General features: G+C 42.2%; 1 protein-coding gene across 1 annotated transcript in view; it reads right to left on the reverse strand.

Annotated features, from left to right (window-relative positions):
- Positions 1 to 12,732: 12,732 nt before the first annotated feature.
- LOC123428518 (putative receptor-like protein kinase At4g00960) overlaps positions 12,733 to 20,876 on the reverse strand; it is a 35,052-nt gene continuing 26,908 nt past the window's right edge. Inside the window, exons 4-7 of the mRNA XM_045112740.1 lie at positions 15,377 to 15,587; positions 13,762 to 13,999; positions 13,530 to 13,677; positions 12,733 to 13,382 (exon numbers count right to left, since the gene is read on the reverse strand). Of these exons, the coding sequence (XP_044968675.1) occupies positions 13,086 to 13,382; positions 13,530 to 13,677; positions 13,762 to 13,999; positions 15,377 to 15,587 (894 nt within the window). The 3' untranslated portion in view covers positions 12,733 to 13,085. The remainder of the gene's footprint in view (positions 13,383 to 13,529; positions 13,678 to 13,761; positions 14,000 to 15,376; positions 15,588 to 20,876) is intronic.

Genomic DNA, 20,876 nt, shown 5'->3' on the forward strand with positions numbered 1-20,876 from the left:
TACAGTAACATCACACATATCAATACAAAATGAGTCTATATCCTAATTAATATGACATCCCACAAATGTTACTACCCACTATGGAGGTAGTAACATAGACGAGTAACATGTGCATGTTACTTGGCTAAGTTACTCCCCACTATGAGCAGCCTTAGGCTGGTCGTAATGGAAGTATCATAAGTAGTACTTTCTCCGTTTTTAAATATAAGACCTTTTATAGATTACACTATGGACTATATACGGATGTATATAGACATATTTTAGAGTATATGTTCATTCATATTGCTTTGTATGTAGTTCATAGTAGAATTGCTAAAAGGTCCTATATTTAGGAACGGAGGGAGTATTGTGCATGCCAACTAGACATATTTGATGAAGTGGCATGAAATTAAATAAGGAAATAGAGGGTTGAGTATCATATTAAATGTTTTGCTACTATGTATCACGCATGGCAATAAATAAACTGTTCTATGATACTAGCACATGATACTATGCATTACGGATGTAGTACTCCATTACAACCATGATACTATGCATTATACTAGTATATGGTACTTTCCATTACAACAGCCTAAGGCCCAGATTGGATTGTCATTTTCCACGTTCTACAGTTGCAAAATATACTACTGAACTCAATCTATCAGGTTTTTTTCAATAAAAAATCACGTATGGCTGATGATTTACACCCGTAAAAGAAATATGGGTGTATAAATTTACCCCGATTCCTAGCGTGCCTAAGGACGAACAGATGACCACATGTCTTCATAATAGTATTTTAGAAAGAAAAAAAATCTTCATAAAAGTTCACCGAGAAAGTGTACGGAGAGTATCATGCATAACGTTTATTTTTCATTGTTATAATAAAACGTTTATTTTTCATCACCGAACTTCATAAATGTGTAATATACATTCATATAAACATGAAATGTTTATTTATTTTGGAGAAGTTGAAAATGTCATATTCAAACTATTTAAAATAAAGAGCTACAATGCACCTATGCTTCAAAAATCCGCTTTGGTTCGTGTGTGTGGATAAACAGGAATGATGGTGCGTCGAGCATGCACGTCCGCCATAGAAGTGGAAAAATATCTGAGCTCCCATGTATGTTGTTTAATAATTCCAAAGTACGTGCGCTGGGGCTTTAGATCCGTTTCAAACGTCCGGTAGAACGGATCGGTTTGTTACTTAGAGCATTTACACCTGGATCTCTCAAATCTAGCCCCTTAAATGCGTGTGGATGTATTCGATCGTGTGCGCGGATACTGATTGATCACACATTAAATTTCTCTTTTCACATTCAACTCTATCATATTTCATCCCTCCTATCCATACAAAAACATGCAAACTACACGCCACGTACTAATTATAATTGTACTAAGATTCTTCCTCATCGGAGATGGCCTGCGCCGGAGCCTAAACTGTCTGAGCCGTCTGTGCCGCCTCCTTCACCGCTTGAATTGATATGGTTTAGTTTTCACTACTTCTACACGTGAACCACGCACTATTAGTAACCCTTTGGCTAATCCCAAGTGGAAGCAGGCAATGGATGAATACTTTCAAACTCTTAAAAAAAAATCACAGATGGCATCTTGTTCCTGCGCAACCAGGTAAAAATGTGATTGGTTGTAAATGGGTGTTCAGAATAAAGAGGAGGTCGGATGGTAATATAGATCGCTATAAAGCCATGCTTGTTGCAAAGGGGTTTAAGCAGAGGTATGGCTTGGATTATGAGGATACTTTTAGCCCCGTTGTTAAAGTTGCTAATATTTGCCTTGTTTTGTCCATTGTTGTGTCCAGATGATGGAGTCTCAGACAGCTAGATGTGCAGAATGCGTTCCTTCATGGTGTTCTGGAAACGAAAGTATATATGCAACAACCTCCTGGGTTTGACGATATCCATCACTCGTCTCATATATATATACTTGATAAATCTCTCTATGGACTAAAACAAGCTCCCAGGGCATGGTATGCTCGCTTGAGCTCCAAGTTGCAAATGCTTGGTTTTGTTCCTTCAAAGTGTGATACATCACTGTTCATTTACAACAAGTTACATACTATCATATTTGTATTTATTTATATTGATGATATCATTGTTACCAGCTCCTCCAATGAGGCTGTGACAGCTCTTTTAAAAGATTTGCACTCAGAATTTGCTCTAAAGGATCTAGGAGATCTTTACTTTTTCCTTGGTATTGAGGTAAAGTGAAACACAAGAGGTAGGCTTCATCTATCTCAAAAAAAGTATGCAAGAGATGTTTTGAGCATGGCCGGGCTGCAGGGTTGTAAACCTTCTCCAACACCTCTCTCTATTTCTGAAAAATTGTCTCTTGCCGAAGATATACCCTTAAGTCAAGTGGATGGCACTAAGTACAGAAGCTTGGTAGGAGCACTTCAGTATTTGACACTCACTGAAATCTAAAATTTATTTATACACCTTTCTCTACATGATATTTTGGCATTAAACTTGTAAGAACCTACAAAGTTTGACCATTTTATATGTTGTAAAGTTTCAGATTTTTTTAAGCTTGTTTTTTATTTTTTTGATTTTACTGTTCATAAAGGATGCCTAGACACCCGGGTGCTATTACATCTTTCTCATACATCATATACTTGTATTAAAATTTGAAATATACATAACACTTGAGCATGAAAAGCTAAAAACGGTAAAGACGTTGGCATGTAGTTTGCTTACCCAATGATACATAACTGATGCTTCCCATCCTCTCAAGTGAAGATTGGCCTGCAGGTGTCAATGTCACTACTTCACTCCCAAGCACTAGCCGCAACATTAGTAGGTCAGCAACAAATCATAGTTGATACAGCAGAGGCCAGTACCCAGTGGCCAGCAGCAGCTAGCAAGTACGCAGTCCAAGCAAGAACGCACGCACGCCCACACCAAGCACGAACAGCGCAGCAAGCACACAAACAGCCAGCACGCACGCACAGAATCAGCACGCAGTAAGCCAGCAAGTGCCGGAGGACCAGACACACCACCAGAAGAGAGCAGAGATTGGGAAGGGGGACGGCCAACAGGAGGCGGCGGCGGACACTCCAAGCGACGGCGAGGCGAGTTCAGATGGCCGCGACGGAATCCACGCAGCGTCGGCGGTGGTACGAACGCACCGGAGCACTTGTGCTGTCGCACCTGAATCCTTGATCCAATCTGCTGCAGTAGACTGCTGGCTGTTTAGGGTTAGACTTTGCGATGGTGGAGTGGGCTTCGCTTCCCGTGTCGCCGGCGTGTCGGCGCCGTCCTGACAGCGTATCAGGATATTTTTTCTTTTGTTTTAAATCAAAAATCACGATACCCAAGGGATACACGTACCGCCGGCGTATCATGCGTATCGCCGTATCGGTGACGTAACACTAGTAGAAAACAGGGCTTTGGTCGAGGGTCTGAAATCCCATTAGTCCCGGTTCACACACGAATCAGGACCTATAGTGTCATTGGTCCCGGTTCGTGAGGCGAGGGCGCATCGTGGGCCATTGGTCCAAGTTCGTCTCACCCCTTTGGTCCCGGTTACAGACACGAACCGGGACCAATAAGCCGACAACCGTTCATATCCCCCTTTAGTCCCGGTTAATGGCTCAAACCGGGACTAAATGATGGTGGCGACCGTTCGTACAACCGTTGTATCCCCTTTAGTCCCGGTTGGTGTCTCAAAGCGATCCTTCGTATCACCCCTTTAGTCCCGGTTTGTTGCTCAACCGGGGACTAAAGGTCCAAACGGTTCGCCTCCCGCATAGCGACAAAAAGGACAACTGAAGTAGAGTCTCTCACCATTCTCTGTTCTTTTCCTCTAGCGCTCTCATCTCTTCTTCCTCCGTTCTTTCCCTCTCTTATTCCATTCTTCTTCCACCATGACAACTCGAACCGGAAATGTGCTCGCACATGGCACGACCCAGCTTGGTGTCGTGTATACGAACGACAACACAGAGGTGCCACATTATCTTGGACAGTTGCAGGCGTGCCTTGACGCCGTGGAGGAGCATGAGGCTTTCTTGGGGCTTGATCTAGAGTACATGACCGATCAACAAGGTGTTGCCGTCATCCAGCTATGTTTTAAACACCATGTCTTGATCTTCCAATGGGCGAGGTAAGTTTTGAGGCTTTCTTTGATCCAAGGTTATGAAAATTGATGGTTTTAAACACCGTGTTTCTATATATGCTCCATTGGATAGTTAATTGATGGTTTCTTGATCAATTCGTAGGATATGAAAATTGCATAGGATAACAATATGTTCCATTGGAACCCTATAAAGATCAATTTCTCTTTAGTTGTAGTGAAACAATTTTCCATTGGTAAGTCTTGAGGCTTTCTTTGATCCAAGGTTATGAAAATTGCATATATTGATCTCTCTAGGTTCTGTTGGATAGCAATATGCAATTTCTATATATGTTCCATTGGATAGTTAATTGAGGGTTTCTTGATCAATTCATAGGATATGAAAATTGCATACGATAGCAATATGTTCCATTAGAATCCTATAAAGATAAATTTCTCTTTAGTTGTAGTGAAACAAGTTTCCATTGGTAAGTTTTGTGGCTTTCTTTGATCCAAGGTTGTGAAAATTGCAGATGATGATCTCTCTAGGTTCCATTGGATAGCAATATGCAGTTTCTATATATGTTCCATTGGATAGTTAATTGAGGGTTTCTTGATCAGTTCATAGGATATGAAAATTGCATAGGATAGCAATATGTTCCATTCGGATATTATAAAGATAAATTTCTCTTGAGTTGTAGTGAAACAATTTTTCGTTGGTATGTTTTGATGCTTTCTTTGATCCAAGGTTATGAAAATTGCATATGGTGATCTCTCTAGGTTTCATTGGATAGCAATATGCAATTTACGGTTTCTCGATCAATTCATAGGATATGAAAATTGCATAAGATAGCAATATGTTCCATTTGAATTGTAAACACACATGCAGGAGCGCGGCGGTCGGGAACTACTTCTAGTGATGCAAGGTTAGCACAACGAAGAAGTGGGAAAACAATTCCCCAGCTCACCAAACAGGAGAAGCAATCGTGCCCCCCGTTCAAGGTGTCTACCTATATCGTCGCTAATCCTCCGGGGCTGGTGCCTGGTACCAATCCTGGTGATTACTTGGGGGATGATGTAATTTTTCAAACGGCTGAGGTAACAAAAGCATAATATAAATACATGCACGGGAAGCCTCTCGTCCCCTTAATCATCCTCCTCTAACAACGATGATGCACAGATTGCATGAGTGGTACATGAAAATCTACAGGGAGTCTGGGAAAGAATCTGTTGGAAATATGAGCAACTTACCATAGGATTTTATTAAAAGAAAAACAAGGGAAAACATGACTATCATAACAAAGGTGAAACAAGACATGAAATATAAAGATGAGACGACGAAAGACATGTGCACACATATGATCTAGAAAAGAACATATGTAGAGCCGTACTATATACACAAGGCATCATATGAAGTGAGCAGAAACAGAACATATCTAGAAGTGAAACTATAGCAAAAAGTTGTGGTAGGAACTCAACGAAAAAGAACATGAGTATGTATTGTGTTGCAGCAGCAGTAGGGTTGGTGTTGGCGTTGTCGTTGGCCATGTTACCGAAGAGGTGGTCAACGTCGGCGAAGTAGTCGTCGTCCGGAAAGAGATCGTCGGTGTCCGTGATGGAAGCCAGTAGTCGCGCTGAGCGCTCCCCAAAAACCTTATCGCCCTTCTCCCGTACAGGACTCGAAAAGACGTAGTTTCGGAGGCCTACTGTCCCGACCTACGGTGCACGCCGCAAGACGGGATGGGGAAGAACGTAGCAGCAGCACAGAGAAGGAACCGGTGGCGAGAGGGAAGTTCTGATGCGTCTTCTCTGCAGAGGAGCGACCTCTCTTTTATAGGCGCAGGAGAGGGAGGCGAGAGACCAGCGACGGGAGCCGAAACGAACGGACAACAACGTTCGCTTTCAATATCTACTACAGAAAAATATGTTCAGCTTCTCTGAGTGATCTTTCGTATACCAGTCGTGCATGGCAAAATTTTAGTTCGGCTCGGCTCATTCCCGCAGCCTGCGGCGCGTCGAGACGAGGCGAGGCGAGGTGGAGGAGGAGGAGCGCACGTGTATGTCTATCTTGTTCTCAAGCTCATACATGTGTGGAAACATCCTCCCTTATAAGGAGGTCCAACTTCCACTAAACTAGCAATGTGGGACTAAACATTTCCACCTCTTGCCTTGCATAAATGGGTTGCGTGGGCCTCTAGGATTTATTAGAAATTTTCTGAAATTATATATTGGGCTGACCCATAAGTAGACAAAATTCCAGCAATCCCCCACCAGATCCGAGAGGCACACAAAAATTGTCTTTGGTTCCAAAACACTATTTTATATACCGATACTGCAGTGGAGACTGTTAAGTTGAACTTCCACCTAGAACTCTATGATACACCAGTAAGCAACTTGAACAGTGCACCAGGCCTTGAACTGCAAGTTTTCTATGAGTCTAGCTTCACACAGATCCTTGACCGATACTAGGCTACTGTGGGGCTTCGCCGCGGATGGATCTTATGCGTCATACTCATATAGGTATACTAGAGAGCACCCTACTCTCATAGATTGCGACGTTTAACAATCTGAATAATATAGGTATGTTCTTCAAAAGATGTTCTGCAGGACAACATCTCTGCTTCAATAAGCCACTTAGAACATATTAAGATGTATATCAACCTCCCATGAAGTTTAGGAAAGTATTGCATCTTCATGGAGTGGTATTATTAATGATAAGGATACTTTCCTCTGAGTTGACCAACAACTTGTCTTCCATATCTAATTCACGGGATCTCTGATCACAAAGAATAGGTTACCACTGTGAACAACTCAAATTGTGGGTCTCATACCCATCTCCCTTGATGCATTATCTATCACATTACGTGATATACCCTTAGTAAAAGGATCTGCCAGATTTTTAGATGTTTGGATATAATCCAATGCAATAACTCCGGAGTTTCTCATTTTCTTGACAGATTTTAACCTTCTCTGATTGTGTCTTGATGACTATGTTATCCTTTGAGATGCTCACTTTTGTGATCACAGTTTGATTGTCGCAGTTCATAAGGATACCCGGTACAGGTTTCTCGACAACCGGCAAGTCACTCAAGAGCCGGCAAAGCCAATATGCTTCGACCGTAGCTGTATCTAGTGATGTGAGTTCTACTTCCATTGTTGACCTAGTTAAGATCGTTTGCTTGCAAGACTTCCAAGAAACAACGCCACCTCCATGAGTGAATACATATCCGCTCGTGGCCTTTATCTCATCAGCATCAGAGATCCAGTTTGAATCACTATACCCTTCAAGCACCTTTGGGTGTCCAGTATAGTGAATTCCATAATTTGAAGTGCCTTTCAAATAACGCAAAACTCTCTCTAGAGCTTTCCAATGCACATCTTCTGGTTTTGAGACAAACCGACTCAGTTTGCTAACAGCAAAAGAGATGTCAGGTCTTGTAGCACTGGCTGAGTACATAAGCGAGCCAATAATCTGAGAATATTTCAATTGGTCTCTAGCAATTCTTCGATTCTTTCGTAGCAGCACGCTCGCATCATATGGTGTGGGAGAGGACTTGCAGTCACTATACCCAAAGCGACTCAAGATCTTTTCCACATAATGAGATTGAAGCAACGTAATCCCACCATCTTCGTCTCTCAACAACTTGATGTTCAGAATGACATCAGCCACTCCTAAATCCTTCATCTCTTTAATAACATTCAGATTTGTTCCGAAAATCAGTATGTCATCAACATACAAGCAAAGGATAACTCCCTCGCCCCCACCATGGCGATAGTACACACATTTATCAGCTTCGTTTACTACAAAGCCTGCAGTTGTTAGAGTTCTTTCAAACTTCTCATGCCACTGCTTGGGTGCTTGCTTAAGTCCATATAAAGACTTCAACAACTTGCATACTTTCCCTTCCTGACCATCTACTACAAACCCATCTGGTTGTTCCATGTAAATTTCCTCATCCAACTCTCCATTTAGGAAAACAATCTTAACATCCATTTGATGAACGAGAAGACCATGTGAGGCGGCTAGTGAAAGTAGTACTCAAATAGTGGCCAGTCGAGCCACGAGTGAGTAAGTATCAAAGAAGTCTTCACCTTCCTTTTGGGTATAACCCTTAGCCACGAGCAGTGCCTTGTACTTTTCGATAGTACCATCAGGCCTAAGCTTCTTCTTGAATACCCATTTGCATCCTATAGGTTTGCACCCATAAGGACGATCAGTGATGTCCCAAGTTTCATTTGTCAAGATGGAATCCATCTCACTACGGACTTCTTCCTTCCAGTAGTCAGCATCTTCAGACGCATAGGCATGTGAAATAGAACTGGGAGTGTCATCTATGAGATACACAAGAAAATCATCACCAAAGGACTTTGCAGTCCTCTGTCTCTTGCTCCTGGTAGGAACTTCATTGTTCTCCTCCACAATATTTTCAAAGTGTTCCATCGAAATGATAGGTTCAGTAATTGTGACTAATTCATGGTTTGATGAATTAGGCATCTCCTGATTAGATGAGGTAGCTATATCCTTCATGGGAAAGATATCTTCGAAGAAAGTCGCATCATTCGACTCCATGATTGTACCGACATGCATGTCAGATACCTCAGATTTTACAACCAAGAATCTATATCCAATGCTATGAAAAGCATATCCCAGAAAAACACAATCCACAGTTTTTGGTCCTAGCTTGCGCTTCTTTGGGATTGGCACATTGACTTTCGCCAAACAACCCCAGGTTCGTAGATAAGAGAGTTTTAACCTTTTCTTTTCCCATTCCTCGAATGGAGTTATCTCTTTGTTCTTTGTGGGAACTCGATTCAGGACATGACATGCAGTCAATATCACCTCCCCCACCATGCCTTGGAGAGACCCAATGTGTCTAACATGGCGTTAACCAAATCAGTTAGAGTACGGTTCTTTCTTTTGGCTATCCCATTTTATTGAGGTGAATAGGGAGGCGTCCTCTCATGGATTATACCATGTTCCGCACAGAAAGAATCAAATTCATTTGAGAAATACTCTCCACCACGATCGGACCTAAGCCTCTTGATCTTTCGATCAAGTTGGTTTTCTGCTTCAGCTTTATATATCTTGAAAAAGTTCAAAGCCTCATCCTTAGATTTCAGAAGATACACTCGGCCGTATCTAGTGGAGTCATCAATTAGTGTCATGAAATATTTCTTTCCACCTTTTGTCAAAATGCCATTCATTTCACATAGATCTGAATGTATGAGCTCTAGTGGTGAAAGATTTCTCGTTTCAGCAGTCGTATGAGACTTACGAGGTTGTTTCGCTTGCACACAAACTTGACACTTAAATCCCTTGACGGTGGTAAAGCTAGGGATTAAGGTCAATTTGACTAGTCCTGACATGCAACCAAAATTAACATGACATAGATGTGAATGGAATACATTTGATTCACTATTGTTGTAAACATGATTAACAACTTTATTGCAAACGTCTGCCAAGGATAAACGGAACAGGCCTCCTGACTCGTAGCCTTTACCAACAAAAGTTCCATACTTGGATATTACAAATTTATTAGACTCAAAGACAAGCTTGTAGCCATCTCTACACAAAAGGGATCCGCTAACAAGATTTTTATTCACGGAGGGGACATAATGCACGTTCTTCAGCCGCACGACCTTCCCCGAAGTAAACTTCAGATCGACCGTGCCAACACCACGAACAGAAGCACTTGAACTATTGCCCATCAGCATGGTGGAAGTCCCTGCGGACTGATAAGATGAAAACATGGAAATATCACCGCATACATGCACATTAACACTCGTGTCAATCAACCAATCGGGAAAATGACATACTGAAAGGATAGTGGGAAATATACCATACCCAGCATCCTCCACATCAGTGTCACCAATGAAAACATTAGCGGACTTGCCGCCTTTCCCATGTTGACGCTTGTCATAATGATTAGGACAGTTAGGTGCCCAATGATCAGGATCTCCGCACACATGACAAAAACCTTTCTTCTTGTCATTTTTTTTCTTGAAGTTGGTGTGCCGTACAACCTTGTTCTTCCCATCAAACTTTGCTTTACCATCAAACTTGCCCTTGTTCTTGAAATTGTGGGGCTGAAAGTTTTTCTTCTGTACCAGATTGGCACTAGAAACTCCCTCAAAGCCTCGAGCACGTGTGTCTTTTGCTCTCGCCTTTTCTTCCACATCAAGAGTACCTATGAGATCCGGAACGAAAAACTCCTGTCTCTTATGCTTCAATAAGGTAGCTAAGTTCCTCCACGAAGGAGGAAGTTTAGTGATGATGACTCCGGAAAAAAACTTGTCCGGTAGCATGCAATTGAAGTGCTCAAGTTCTCTTGCAAATGACTGTATTTCGTGAGCTTGCTCAACCACAGAGCGCTCTTCAGTCATCCTGTAATCATAGAATTGTTCCATGATGTACAGCTCAGTACCAGCATCCGAGACCCCAAACTTGGCCTCGAGTGCATCCCACATATCTTTTCCATTATCAATTGACGCATAAGCATCAACTATATTCTAACCAAGAACGCTCAAGAGAGCAGCCTTAAACAAGGCATCCATTTTCTGAAAAGCTAGCTCCTGTTGAGCATCATGATCTCCTTTAGGTTTGCCAAGAGTGGCGTCATAGCAGCTCATGGTTTGAAACCACAAAACAGCTCTTACGCGCCACCTCTTATAGTGGACACCCTCAAACAAAGGAGGTCTCATGGAAGCAGCAAAACCACTCGGGTTAAATTGCCTATAATAAGGTTTTTGGATTGTTGGAAATACGAGCAACTCCCGTAGGATTTTACTAAAACAAAACTAGGGAAAACATGACTATCATAACATAGATGAAACAAGACATGGAATATAAAGATGAGACGACGAAAGACATTTGCACATATGATCTAGAAGAGAACATATGTAGAGCCGTACTATATACACAAGACATCATATGGAGTGAGGAGAAACAGAACATATCTAGAAGTGGAACTATAGCAAAAAGTTGTGGTAGGAACTCAACGAAAAAGAACATGAGTACGTACTGTGTTGCAGGAGCAGTAGGGTTGGTGTTGGCGTTGTTGTTGGCCATGTTACCGAAGAGGTGGTCGACGTCGGGGAAGTAGTCGTCATCCGGAAAGAGATCGTCGGTGTCCGTGATGGAAGCCAGTAGTCGCGCTGAGCGCTCCCCAAAGACCTTATCACCCTTCTCCCGTACATGACTCGAAGAGACGTAGTTTCGGAGGCCTACTGTCCTGACCTACGGTGCACGCCGCAAGACGGGATGGGGAAGAACGTAGCAGCAGCACATAGAAGGAACCGGTGGCGAGAGGGAAGTTCTGATGCGTCTTCTCTGGAGAGGAGCGGCCTCTCTTTTATAGGCGCAAGAGAGGGAGGCGAGAGACCAGCGACGGGAGCCAAAGAGAGCGAGGGATACGAAATGAACGGACAGCAGCGTTCGCTTTCGCCTCCCTCTCCAGAGAAGACGCATCAGAACTCGCTTTCGTCTCTAACTGATTTAAATTTTCATCAATATATCATTACCATGCTTGCTTATCGGTTTGATTGAACTCTATTCTCATAAAGTGCATGTACCAACAAGGTGGGACTGTTTTATGTGCATACTACGTATGCGAGTTAATTCGCCTATCGACCTCTGAGCGGGGCTTTTTTGAGAAACAATTTCAAGTACGTAAATAATATTTACAATTTTATTTTATATATTATCATCAATTGTGTTGAGTTTTATTCATATATATACATGTATTTACCCCCTTCTTTAAATTAGATCTGACAGATGCGGGATGAACTCCTACCACATGATCGCATACGAGCAATTCAAGAGGAATTGGCGGGATTGTTCCTTGACCACGTCATACCTAAAGACGGAGCATACCATGTGGATTTGTCATTGGATCTTAGGTAGATGATGTTAGGGATTAATTGTAAAAGATGTTATATTGTATATATGTAATAGCGTCGGATATATATACGAAAACTTGTTGTTCGACCAAGCACGGAGAAAGAGAGGACACTTGTCTCTGCTAGCTAGCTAACACAACATGAAGCCCCTAAATTAACCCTCCAACCCCCCCCCCCCTATTAAAAAAACACCTCCTGCCAGATGCTGACGTGTGGATGTCGTTTGGTCCCGGTTGGTGTGACCAACCGGGACTAAAGGCCTCCTGTCTGGGCTCCCCACCGAGGCCATGTGGAGGCCCGTCTGTCCCGGTTGGTAAGACAACCGGGACTAAAGGTTTTGGGCTTTAGTCCCGGTTTTAGAACCAGGGCTAATGGGCCTCTAGAACCGGGACAAATGGGCCATTTTCTACTAGTGAGGTATCGGTGCTTTGTAGCTTTCTGCTAATCCTGTGTTTCATGCGAGAACTAAACATATTGAGATTGATTATCACTTTGTCAGAAAGAGGCTGGCAAATAAAGAGTTCGAGATTTGGTTTGTTCCTTTCAAAGATCAAGTTGCAGACGGCTTCACCAAGGCTTTGCTTACGAGATCCTTTGAAGAGTTTAAACATAATCTAAATCTCAGAGGTTTAGATTAAGAGAGGGTGTTAGAGATATATATCACGCTTGTATGGGGCCACGCCGGTGCCTTGATATGTTAGGAAAATATATTGTATGGTTAGAATAGTTAGAGATCTCCTCTATCTCTTCCTTATGTACGCATATCTCTCTTTCCCTAACTTGTAATTCAATCCAAATTATTAATATAAGCTGGGGGTCTCCTTGTCTAGGACATTGAGACGCCTCCATAACATCTTACACATGCAATCTCTTCCTTATGTACGCATATCTCTCTCTCCCTAACTTGTACTTCAATCCAAATTATCAACATAAGCTGCGGGTCTCCTTGTCTAGGACATTGAGACGCCTCCATAACATCTTACACATGCAATAGGATTGAACGTTGGGTTTACTTCCAACAGTTTCCTCATTATAAGTACAGACAACACACAGACAGTACTATTTGTTTGCCGCACAATAAACTATATACCCCAGTCAAGGAGGTCACCCATCACTCACATGCCACCTTTCCAATCGATTTACCTAGGACACAGATCTGTAACTGTAACACCATTCACAGAGATGTCATCTCCGGACATGAAATCAGACGTTGGCTCACTCCTGAAGAAGAATGCGGGTTCCTCCAGTGGCTGAAGATCCATGTTATCTCTGGTCAACATGGAAATGACGGTGGATATCTCAGGCCTGTCACTAGGGTCGGCTTGGACACACATCAGCCCGACGTATATGCATCGTAGCTGTTGGTTTTGAGTATGTTGGTTGAGTGTTTTGTCCATCATTCGCGAGATTGTTCCCTTTTTCCAGTGACTCCACACCTGTCAGTTTGTTATGTAATTTTAGCCTGTTAGTGGAAACCTGATATCCCTAGGATAACAACATTAATATATATGCATGAAGGCTTCTGCATACAAATGCACTAAACAGATGAGATGACATGATACTCAAGCAAAATCAGCACGCACTTCAGTGAGGAGATTCATAGTCTTGCCATCATCAGACCAGCACTTCCTTCTCGTAGTAACGATTTGCAGGATTAATAGACCGTAGCTGAAAATATCAATCTTGGGCGACACACGTCGATTATAGACGTACTCGGGGGCCATATAACCTCTGCAGCACATCAATGGTGAGTAGTTATATGTAGAGTACTCTGCAATTCGGGGACGTTTGATATCGATATGAACGTGAGCTTACAGTGTTCCAACAGCTCTGGATGTCTTGGTATGTGTGTGCCCTTCTCCTAGCAGCCTTGCCAACCCAAAGTCAGCAATTTTGGGTTCCATGTCCTCATCAAGAAGAATGTTGTTAGGTTTCAAATCCCGGTGGATAATCCTTATGATAGAGTCCTCGTGAAGATACAATATTCCCTTGGCAACACCAAGAATTATGTTATACTTTTGCTCCCAAATTAGTGTATGTCCCTCTCCAGTATCTGGTTTAACAAAAGATTCCAATTTATGATATGTAGTGTTGAAAGACAAACAGAAGAGAAAAAGAAACTCATTCGCAAAAAAAAAATTATAGGAAAGGACACTCGTGGGAGATTTAACTCTTTGAATTAATGGGTTTGCCCTATACATTTTCTGAGATTTCCAAGTAAACCTCAAAAGTCCAGGGGTAAACGGCAAGTGCAGTGTGACCTTTAGTACCACCTCGCTAGTCAAGGAGGTGGGGCACCAACTTATATAGTGGAATCTTCGCACAACACTAAGTGATGGTATCAGGAGAGAAAGAGAGCACCACACACGCTCCTGCCTTGCCGGATTGGGCACGAGCGTGTGAATAGCTTGCCGATATCCAGTCTTTGGCCTTGCATGGGCGTGACTTAACAAATACTCCCTACTACTTGAGACCCATGTGGGATCTCATAGGCTAAACGAGTTAGGATTTTACCTCCTCTCTCTACTTGCTTCGTCACCAAAGTTTACTCTACCCCGAACTCCGGCGAGCAGGAGTGCTGGTCTCTGGATACTTACTGTCCTTGTGATCCTGCAACGCAATAGGATGAACTGCGTTTTATTTTCTGCTTTCTTAACCATTAAATTTTCAAGTTGGTTTTTTATACCACCAAACTAGAAACCTAGTCGGTTTAGATCATGATCCGTACACGAGACCATGCTGGCTAGACGAACATGATCGTGATGGGGTAAACGAGTTAGTGTTTTGCCTCCTTTCTTTACTTGCGTCGGTTACCGTAGTCTATTCCATCATGAAAGCCGGCATGCACCAGTAGCGGGAGAGCAGGTCTCTGAACACTATCGTTCATGTGATCCTGGAGAGGACAAATTACGTTCCAAGGAGGCGCTTTGCGCCGGCTGCTCACATCCTTTACCACGGATCGTCTACCACCAAGTTCCGCCGCTGTTCTGCACCATGGTCACCAACGTCTATTTCAACCGGTCTACACCAACATAGTCGTTAACAACATCGTCCCTACAACAGCCACGACTACTTCATGTATGAACGATCAATACGTGTGTTCTAATCTGATCATGTCTCTAATTATGATTGTTGTTGCATGTGCGATGATGTATATTCTATTAAGTTAGTATATGCTATACCATGCATGCTAATAATCATTGTTTTAGGCATAATTTGTTTACTGATTTTAATCACAAAGTTTCCTAGTTATCCAACATTAACTTGGGTCATGCGCTCACTCAAGTTCTCTACTACAAAAAACCGTGCTTAAATTGCCAGAGGGTCGTCTTCCAATTTTATGTTGGCGTGACACGACGTTTGAAAATCTTCTGGGTCTATCAGTGTGGCAAGTTGGTTACTGAACAAATCAGTTGAGAGGAAAAATTACCGGATAGATATCTGGCAAGGCTCCCATTCTTGATGTATTCGTAGACAAGAAGTGTATCATCCCTATGCGAGTAAAACCCCCGTAATTGAACAAGGTTCTTGTGCTGAAGTTCTGCCAACACCAGCACCTCGTTGTGCAGCTGATGCAAACCATGCCCAGCTCTTCCACGAAGTTTCTTCACTGCTATTTCCTGCCCATCCGGAAGTATCCCCTGGAAAATGATCTTTTCAGAGAAGTTGAGATACAGGCTCAAAATAGGATAGTGGCCCGCGTGAAAGCCGTGGGAAACATATTTGGTGTATATATAAGCTTACACTACAAATTATGATCTAATAAGAAGTACTTCCTTTTTTACTTCACATGTTATGTTTGACCTAGACAATACTAATTCAGTAATTCTATCTTGAGCGTTGCTAACTCGGGCGCTCGTCTTATATTTCCACTACTTAAAAATAACATAAGGTTCCCATTTTACATCTCTTTAGTCGAACCTTCCTTATATGCGTCCTCCTCTTTTCTTCTGTCTTCGATTTTTTGCTCCTATTTGTTTTCTCTCATCGATTTTTTTATAAAATGGAATCAATTTTCCCAAGTTTATTAACCCACGAAAAAATATTTTCTTTGGTAAATCAATAGATCTTATCAAATAAGTGCTTAAAATAAGATGGGTTGTAAATCATGGCGATTGTATACAATAACTTGCTAAGATTTCAGCGCAACAATGTAATAGTGGATGTGCAGTCGCGGGCTAATTTACTACTCCCTCCGTTCCTAAATATAAGTCTTTATAGAGATTTCACTAGTGAACTACATACGGATGTATATAGACATACTTTAGAATGTATATTCAATCATTTTGCTCCGTATGTAGACACCTATTAAAATCGCTTAAAAGACTTATATTTAGAAACGGAGGGAGTATAATGTTTACACTTCCGTTGCAACGCACGGGCAATTATCTTATCTTACCTACTAATAAAACGTGTACTGCTTCTGTCGGCCGTCTAAAGATCACCCAGTGTGTTTGGTTCATGTAGAGATCGGTCCCTTTACATACACCAAATTGGCAGTAGCCCGAGTGGCTAGAGCTTTGAACTTTCCCCCAGGATATCCAGGTTCAACCCCCACCATCACCGAGTTTCTTCATTTCTTTTTTCTACTGATTTCAGGCTGACGTGCGTTAGAGCTGCACTGTTGCAACTTCTGTTCAATTTTTTAAATGTTTCTATTTTTGTAGATTCAAATATATATTTAAATATTTATATCTTTTAAATTGTAACTCTAAATTTCAGAAGTTATATATGAAATAGCTTTAAAAATATATAGACTTCAAATATAATATTATCTTTCATGATAATTATTTCTGAAATTGTGTTTGCATCCTTAGTTAATACAGTACCTTTTTTATATGAGGCGTTTCAAGAACTTTGGCCCAACTATTTTCTTTTTAATGTTTCTATTTTTTGCAGATTCAAATACATTTATATATTCATATCTTCTAAACTCTAACTTCAAATTTCAAAAGTTATATACGAAATAATTTAAAAAATATGTAGATTTCAAATATAATCTTATCTTTCATGTTAATTATTTCCAAAATAATGTTTTACATCCTTAATTAATACCTTTCTTTATATGGGGTACAATGTTGGTGAAAATAATAAAATTCCATGATTTTGAAAAAGAAAATTGTGATTTTTTTTTACTGCAATTGAAAAAAATGTTTGCTAATTCAAAAAATGTTCAAGCATTTCAAGAAATGTCCTATTATTTTAAAGACATAATATGATCAGCATCATTGGAGATTATAATTGTTTTTCTCCCGTTGCAATGCACGGGCCCTTTTGCTAGTACTATATAAAAAATAGGTAAGGTTTCTTTTTCTCCTATGCGAAACTCTTCGTCCACCGGCTCCCTCTCTCCCACCAATTGATCCACCGACTTATATTCATCTATCCGTTTTTTTCCACCACGCCATATTTGACCACAGCTTTCAAGTACGCCGCTCAACCACATTAATTTATTTACCTTTTGCAGCACTACATGAACTTCATCTTAATTAGCTTTCCTTTTGCACTAACGTGGAATTACGCCGCTCAATTCCACGCCATATTACACCACATTTTCATACACGAGTCAATCACATTAATTTACTTATCATGCATGATCAAGGCTACCAAATTATTGATATATATTTTTTGGCCCTGTGGCAAACACAGGCATATGCAAAGTAGTAAAAACTGAAGGGAGTATATATTATGCCGAAAGACCATAACGTTTCAAATGGCTTCTTAAAGCAACTATTTGTAGATCGTATTTTCGTTTAAAATTTTCTTTTTGACAATCCGGTTAAGATAGTATGATAACTTCCATTAGAACAGATAAATATTAAATTTAAGAATTGTAAAATTAGTTAAGACATGAAAACATAGGAAATATGAAAATGGATAAATTTGTATAAATATTTATTTGGAGGATTATAGGATACATATATTGATTTCGTTGAGTTATATTTTTTGTATCGACCTTTCTTATCAAGTGATATTTATCCTTTTTTTTGCTGTTCTACCAGTATATCCTGGTCCTTTCTGTCTTTTTGTCGTATGACTTAGTTTTCAATTTTGTGTAGTGTAATCTACGCTATTAGTTTGCTTTGATGATTTGATCAGACATGTTGTTATACACAAGCAGACCATCTAATGGACACAAAGTATGCCTCCTCAATGAATATTCCCTCAACCATGACACCTTTTTCATCATTAGTGGCTAGGCATGCAGTTGTGCCAATTAACCACCCGATTAAATTCCTAGAATTTACTGATGATGTACAAATGTTTTTCCAATTTGTTGACAAACATGCTTGATGTGTGCATTGATGTGCCTGTAAGTTTTTCTTTGAGATGGATATACTAGTGTCCTTTTCCTCAGGGACCCAGCCGGCGGAGACCGAAATATCGAATCTCATTGCCGATCCCACACACCGCGTCCATCGTGCGCTCTCCTGGGCTCGCTGACGACCTTCTCACTTGGCGGGGGAGCGCTGCCGTCGGAGTCGAATCCAGCGGCTGGCTCGAGCGACGCAGGTGACCAGGCCATTGGCCCCGTCGCTACATGCGGTGGTTGCGCTGCCCTCGATCAACAACAACTCACCAGAGGCGCACAGGGAGATGGGGAGGGTGGTGTTGGACCGATTCCTCGACCAAAGCGAGTGGTCACAGATCCACATCGGAATCAGCCGACACGCAACATTCGACGAGTCCTGCCGATTCGAGGGACACGACGGGTGCATGGATGTGGAGCTCCTCTTCTGGGCAATCCAGGAGGCCGAGTCATCCGATCCGGTGCAGGCGGTGCGGTGGGCATCCTATCGGACGTCAAATCGCTGACAGCTCAACATTCGTCCGCCGCGGGTCGACGCCTTTGCCAGGATCCTGCCGGAAGTGCTGCCGCCGGGAGTGCCCCCCCCCCCCCCGCGTGGCAACGGCTGATCCCACCCGCCATTCGTCAGTGTCGTCAGGCTCCCGAGCCCCCTCCTTGGTCTGATGATAGAGGTATGGATCCTATTCATCTTCCCCCCTCTTTCAAGGCTAGATTGCTTGCGTTCCGTGCTAGATGCGGTACAGATTTTGGGGATTTTTCTATAAAAAAAATTGGTGATAAAAAATTGAGGGGTTCCTCTCAAAAAATTGACAATCCTGCCAACGTGGATGTTGTTTTCTACGGTTGTGGATCCAATTCATCCTTCTGCTGGGGTCAGTGGACGACTTGGCTGGTTGGGATCGTTTGCCAACGGCGATGGTCATCGGTGGTGATGTCGCGTTGGGAAGGGGTGAGATTTCTCCACCTCTTTCCAACTTACAAAGGGGCCCACTTTTCAAGCCCGTTTCCTTCGTAAGAAAGCGGGCGGTAGGAATGTGCATTCTCACGTGGAAGACCTAAAAGTAGAGGAACATTTCGGCCAGCTCTGGCTCATCCCCCTGCCACCGTCCACTTCCTCCATCTGAAACTAAGGGTGTTGGGCACTCCTTTGAGTTGCTTTTCTAAATCCGTAATGATCTTGTGAAATCCGGCTCGTTCACTGCTACTGATGGACACCCTCTTGTTCGCCGCCCCTTCGACCCACCTTCTAAATCTATCGATCTCGTGCGTGAAGGTATAGGCCCTGGTTCTTCCTTGTTTGCTGATATTGTCAGAAAGGGTGCTCAGATGGAGGACCAGCGTGGTGGGAGCTTTGGCCCTGGGGCGGCTAGTCCAAATAAGCCCGTCATGCAGAAGGCCTACTCTGGTGGTGCGCGACAGTCTCGGTGGCTGCCAAGGAGTCTGTCCCTGCTCCGGGGCCCACCAAATCTACGGCTTCCAGTGCCACTTCGTGTAAGGTTCAATCCTCATAGGCCCAGGAGGTGGAGCTGGAGCAGCCGCTTGATCCTTGGTACAAGGACATGATATGCTTCAATTGTGAGGGTCCTGGTCACTATGTTGGTAATTGTGCCAAGCCGAAATCCTAGTTTATCTGTCTGCGGAATCATAATGTTAACAACTGTGCTGCCTGGTCCAAGATCCAACCGTCTGTTGCCTTTTTTGGTAGTGGATCTAGATGGCTTGGTTTTTACCATGTAGATGTGCCTGTTGCTAATGAATGTAATTGACTTAATTTCCATAATTATGTTCTGGTGAATATCACCAAACGGGATGTGGACATGGCTGTGGACATGGCTCTGCTGCTAAGTCTTATGACTGATACTTTTTGTAAGTCAAAGCAATGGCCATGGCACAACAGGGAGATATCCCACAAAACCTTCCTGGTTCGATTTCCACCTTGGAAGATAGTTGAGAATCTGATTGAGTTACAAGGTTTCTTCCTCCCTCGCAATGTTGCTGTTAAGATGACTGAATGGAAAGGTTCTTGTCATCCTTTTGGAGAATTAGTGGAAGCTTGGGTCTTGATTGAAGGTATCCCACCTAAATGGTGCACCTGGATTTTTTTTGCCCAAGTGGCTTCCATGTTTGGGGTCTTAACAACTGTTGATTGGAATGGAATATTTAGAACCTTCTATGATAATGTTAGAGTCAAAATTGCTTGCAGGGACCCAAAAAGAATTCCTTTTAAAAGGTTGATTGAAATAAAGAAAAAGTTGTTCCTGCTGGGGTTTACTATTGAAGGGTTTGAATAAGTGGGTGGTGTGGACTCTATTATTGATGTTGTTTCTGAAGATGAAGATGGTGATGCAGGAGGTGCTGAGGAAGATCTTGGGGATGATAAGGATGAAGAATCCACGGATGAGTTACATGATGATCTTGTGGATGATGAGACTACCATTGATGAACTTGACAAGTCCAATATCCATGGCTAGATGACTTCTGGCTCTACTGGTGATACGTCTCCATCGTATCTACTTTTCCAAACTCTTTTGCCCTTGTTTTGGACTCTAATTTGCATGTTTGAATGGAACTAACCCTGACTCACGCTGTTTTCAGCAGAATTGCCATGGTGTTGTTTTTG

Source organism: Hordeum vulgare, chromosome 2H, assembly GCF_904849725.1.
Source record: "Hordeum vulgare subsp. vulgare chromosome 2H, MorexV3_pseudomolecules_assembly, whole genome shotgun sequence".
Classification (NCBI taxonomy): Eukaryota; Viridiplantae; Streptophyta; class Magnoliopsida; order Poales; family Poaceae; genus Hordeum; species Hordeum vulgare.